The following is a 5,041-nucleotide window of genomic DNA, read 5'->3' on the forward strand; positions in this document are numbered from 1 at the left end:
GACTTATGGTGATTCTATTGACGGTAACATTGTTATAGTCAATGGTGAAACACGGTTGTGCATAGGATTTTATAGATGTGTGCTGTTGTTGTTAGGTGCCATCAAGTCGGCTCCAAGAATGCACAATGCAAAGACAAAGACCGTGTGCACAACAGGATGAAACACTGCCTGGTCCTGTGTCATCCTCACAGTTCTTCCCATGCCTGAGCCCACGGATGCAGCCACTGTGTCTGTCCATCTCACCGAGGGCCGCCTTCTTTTTCCCCGATCCTCCACTTTACCAGGCGTGATGCCTTCTCCCCCGACAATATGTCCAAACGATGTAAGATGAAGTCTTGCCATCTTTGCCTCTAAACAGCACTCTGGCCGGACTGCTTCCAACACAGATTGGCTTGTCCTTTTAGCAGTCCATCATGCTTTCAATATTCTTTTCCAGCACCACAATCCAAACGCATCAACTCTTCTACTGTCTTCCTTATGCAATGTCTAACTTTCACATGCGTATGATGCAGTTGAACATGGCTTGGGTCAGGCGGACCTCAGTCCTCAAAGTAGCATTGCTGCTTTTCAACACTGTAAAGAGTTATTGTGCAGCAGATTTACCCAATGTAACGTGTCTTTTGCTCTCTTGACTGTTGCTTCCATGAGCATCGATTGTGGATCTACACAAGATGAATTCGACTTCAATCTTTTCTCCATTTATCATGCTGTTACTTATTGTTCCCCTTGTGAGGATTTTACGTTTCTTTCAATTTAGTTGTAATCCCTACTGAAGGCTACAATCCTCCATATTCACCAGCAAGTGTTACAGGTCCTCACTTTCAGCAAGAAGGATTGGTAGTTGGAAAATATGGCCTTGATATGGAAATGATGCTGGTGACTAATTACATAATAGAATTTTGCAAGACTATTAACTATCCAGCCATTAAAAACCACCAGCCATTCAGAGGGAGCGAAACTAGGCTTTCTCCTCCTGTAAAGAGTTACAGTCTTGGAAACTCAGAGGGATAGTTTTTCCTGTCCCATAGGGTCACTATGGGTAGGGGTTGGCTCAATGGCAGTGATTTTGGTTTGAGTTTAGTCAACTCTTCATTGGCAATACCTGTTTTCAAGAACATAAACCATGATTATAAGCGTGGACCTTGCCAGATGGAATAAGGAATCAAATCAACTGCACCTGTGCACAGGCATGATGGAGAACTTCAATATCATCAGTCAAAACAAGGCCAGAGATGAACTGTGAAACAGACCATCAATTGCACATATGCAAGTTAAAGTTGAATCTGAAGAAAATGAAAAGTCACTGAGGTAAAAAATATATTCTTGAGCATAGCTCACCTGGACTTAGAGAGCATCCTCAGGAATAGACTGGAGGCATTGAATACTATTGACTGAAGACAGACAAGTTGTGGGGTGAAAGCAATGACATTGTACACGAAGAAAGCAAAAGGTCATTCCAAAGACAAGAAAGACCAAAAGAGATGTCATGATCGACTCTGATACTTGCTTGTAAGTGTAGCTCAGCTAAAGTGAATAGAAGAATTAATGATGCTAAAGAGTTGCTCAGCAGGAGATGTCAAAAGGTGGCCCAAGAAGACCAAGCGGAGCACTATAATGAATTGTGCTAGGGTCCGGGGTTAGAAAACCAATAGAAGAGAATACATTCAACATATCTCAAGCCAGAAGAACTGAAGGAAAAAAATCCAAGCTTTGAGCGGCAATAGTAAAGGATTCCATGGGCAAAATAGTGAATAACACAGGAAGCATCAAATGATAATGGAAGGAATACATAGAGCCACTGTGCCAAAAATAAATTGGTTGATCCGCTATCATTTAAGGAGGTTGCATATGATGAAGAACTGATGGTAGTAAAGGAAGAAGTCCAAGCTGCACTAAAGTCTTGGCAAAAAACAAAGCTTCAGGAATTGATGGAATACCAATTGAGACATTTCAACAAATGGACACAGTGCTAGCAGAAGCACTTGTCTATGCCAAAGAACTTGGAAGGCAGCTCCCTGGCCAACTGGCTGGAAGAGATCTATATTTGTGCCCATTCTCCCCATTCCCCCCAAAAGATGACCCAATAGAATGTGAAAATTATCCAACAATATCATAAACATCACACTCAAGTACATTTTTTGAAGATAATTTAAAAATTGTTGCACCAGTACACCAACAGTGAACTACCAGAAATGTAAACCAAATTCAGAAGAGGACACATCATGTCAGATGTGGCTGAAAGCAGAAAATACCAGGAAGAAGTTTATCTGTGCTTTATTGACTTCGCAAAGACATTTAAACTGTGTGCATCGTAACAAATTATGGATAGCATTGTGGTGAATAAGAATTCTAGACACTTTAATTGTGCTCACATGGAAGCTGTACATAGACAAAGAGGCAGTCACTGCAGTGTCCAAGGGGACCCTGTGCGGTGCAAAGTCAGGAAAGGTTTATGTCAGAGTTGAATCCTTTCACCATATGTATTCAATGTGCATGCGAGCAAATAATCCGAGCGGCTGGTCGATAGATGAAGAATGTGGTATCAGGACCGGAGGAAGACTGACAATCTGACGCATGCGGACGACTCAACCTCGCTTGCTGAAAGACAACTGGAATCACTTGATGAGGATCAGAGACTCAAGCCTCCAGTATGGATTACACCTCAGCTGTACAGAGAACAAAGACGCTCTCAACTGGATTATTAAGCGACATCGCGATAAACAGAGCAAATATTGAAGGGTCAAGGAATTCATTTCACTGGGACCCACAATCGCAGGCCATAAAAGCAGCAGGCAGGAAATCGAGAGATGTATTGTGCAAATCTGCCATGAAAGATCCTTTTGAAGTCTTAAAGGGCAAAATGGTCACTCTGAGGATTATAGTGGGCCTGACTCAGACGACTTCAATGGTCTCGTATGCATGTGAGAGCTGGACAATGAATAAGGAAGACAGAAGAAAAATCAATGCCTTTGGATCATGGTGCCGGCAAGGAATATTAACTATGCCACGAACTGTCGGAAGAGGGATCACATCTGCTCGGAAGAAGCACAACCAAAATGCTCCTCCGACGTAAGGGTGGCGCGTCTTCATCTCATGTTAACAGAAGGGACCAGTCTCTGGAGATGGACACCAGGCTTGGAATAGAGCGGCAGTCACAAAAAAGAAGACACACAAGTTGGCCTGACACATTGCTGCAGTCATAGGCTGGCCCCGATGTAGGAACGACTGGGGGGAGGGAGGCAGACTGGCCAGTGCTTTCTTTGGTTGTACTGATGGACACTGTGAATGGAAACTCACTCTGTGGGATGTCACAATAACAACAATCAACAAGGAATGTGAATAAAATGCGCGTGTAATAGTTTAACAATAAGACCTCCCTTTTCAAAATGGGGATTTCCAGTCAAATATCCATCTGTTTAAAACCTAGCCACCCCAGCTTTTGTTTCGCTCTGTAAGTCAGGTTAACCATTGCGCAGTCACCTCCAAAACGGACCTCTGGCACACAAAGCGAGGAGCCTCAGCGTCCCATCAAGGAGCTGGGACTGTTCTCTGACTGGAATTGGGGTGGGTGGCTAGAGGAAATATCATCAGGCAGTTCCTTTACAATGAGACAGGAGACCTTTGGAAGTGTCCCAACGTGACCAGATGGGGGACATCAGACAGGCATTGGGTGGGGGGGACTAAGGACTAAGGCCTTCCCCACCTCCTGTTTAGCGTTCACGAAGACTGGCTGGCCTGCTCAGGCCAAGGTGCTGGAGGGCTAACTGGCTGCTCAATTCAAGCCAGAGCGGCACCCGGGTTCCCCTTGAATCCCCATGGGGCTGATTTAACAGCTCCATCGGCAGTGTAGGTGGTTTCAAACTGACCTGGGCAGAGCAGGGGAGTCCCAGCACTCTGTCTGGCCCTCTGGAACGACTGAAGGGCAGCATTTGTTTTGGACTTGCTGGTGATTAATCTGGCCAGCAGGAGCTCTCTTTCCACCACTGCCCCACACCTCCAGACCATTGCCTGGTTGAGGTTGCCTCCCCTGGGGGCTACTCAGGCACCACCCTTACTATTCTCCAGAGGCAATGGGTCAGGGCAGCCCTGGTGTTGATAAATGGGCAGGAGCTCAGTCAAGGTGTGTGTGTGTGTGGTCAAGGGAGTGAGGGGGGCCCTCCTGTCACCGTTCCTTCCGGGGTCAGAGAGGAGGCGATCCTGCGGACCACAAAACTTTTGCGTTCCCTCACTGACATCCGGACGAAAGGCGGGCATTTCACATTCCAGTCTCTCGCTCCCCAACGCTTTGCCCTCCATCTTCACCTTTAATAACTGAGCGTCCCGGCGGCGGCGCCCGCCAGCTCCGAGACAGGTGTCGCTCCAGAGCAGGAGTTTTAGGCTCAGAGGATGCAGATCTGCACCAGGGGTCTGGATGGGTTTCAACTGGAACCCAGTCTAGGGGCAGGAGGCCTGCAATTTGGAGGCGGGCACGCGGGCGATAGGGGGAGGGGGGTGCCATTTGAGCCAGCTCAGGCGCATTTTTCCATTGCCTCCACAGCGTCCCTTCCCCAAGTGCGGGGCACATTTCCCCCCCAAGCCCCCACCGATCCTTTCAAAAGGGGCTCCGTTTGTCGAGGCCAAGTGGGGTGCAGGGGAGTGGGGAAGGCTGACGATAAGCCCAGCGCATGCAAGTGGCCTGGGAGAGCTCTTTGCACCGCCGAGCTCTGGAGACCCCCACTTCGGACCTGGGCCCAGCGCCTGGGCAGGAGGGGGCGGGGGTGGCGGCCCGGTGCAAGCGGCGGCGTCCCCGCCTCCTGCTGTGCCCGCACTCGCTGGGGTCTCAGATGCCAGCTCAGCCACCGGGTCTTGGGGGCGCGCGGGAGCCTCGACGGCTCCTCCTGCAGGAGCGCCTAGTTCTCACCCTCCAGCCCGCGGCTCTGGACTAGTACCCCCAACTTGGTCTCTGCTGTTAACTAGTCGCGCTGCCGGAACGATGGGATGGGGTTGCCACAGCAACCAGACTGGACGTCACAATCCGGGCATGTGTGCCGCCCCCCCCTGC

The 5,041-nt window shown here is 48.7% G+C and overlaps 1 protein-coding gene across 1 annotated transcript in view; it reads left to right on the forward strand.

Annotated features, from left to right (window-relative positions):
• The first annotated feature begins 4,664 nt into the window (after positions 1–4,664).
• Positions 4,665–5,041, forward strand: part of CHD5 (chromodomain helicase DNA binding protein 5) — a 63,592-nt gene continuing 63,215 nt past the window's right edge. The window contains exon 1 of the mRNA XM_030888036.2: positions 4,665–4,924. Within this exon, the coding sequence (XP_030743896.1) occupies positions 4,665–4,924 (260 nt within the window). The remainder of the gene's footprint in view (positions 4,925–5,041) is intronic.

Source organism: Echinops telfairi, unplaced genomic scaffold (assembly GCF_000313985.2).
Source record: "Echinops telfairi isolate 266 unplaced genomic scaffold, ASM31398v2 ScPeMD7_7457;HRSCAF=8495, whole genome shotgun sequence".
NCBI classification, from domain to species: Eukaryota; Metazoa; Chordata; class Mammalia; order Afrosoricida; family Tenrecidae; genus Echinops; species Echinops telfairi.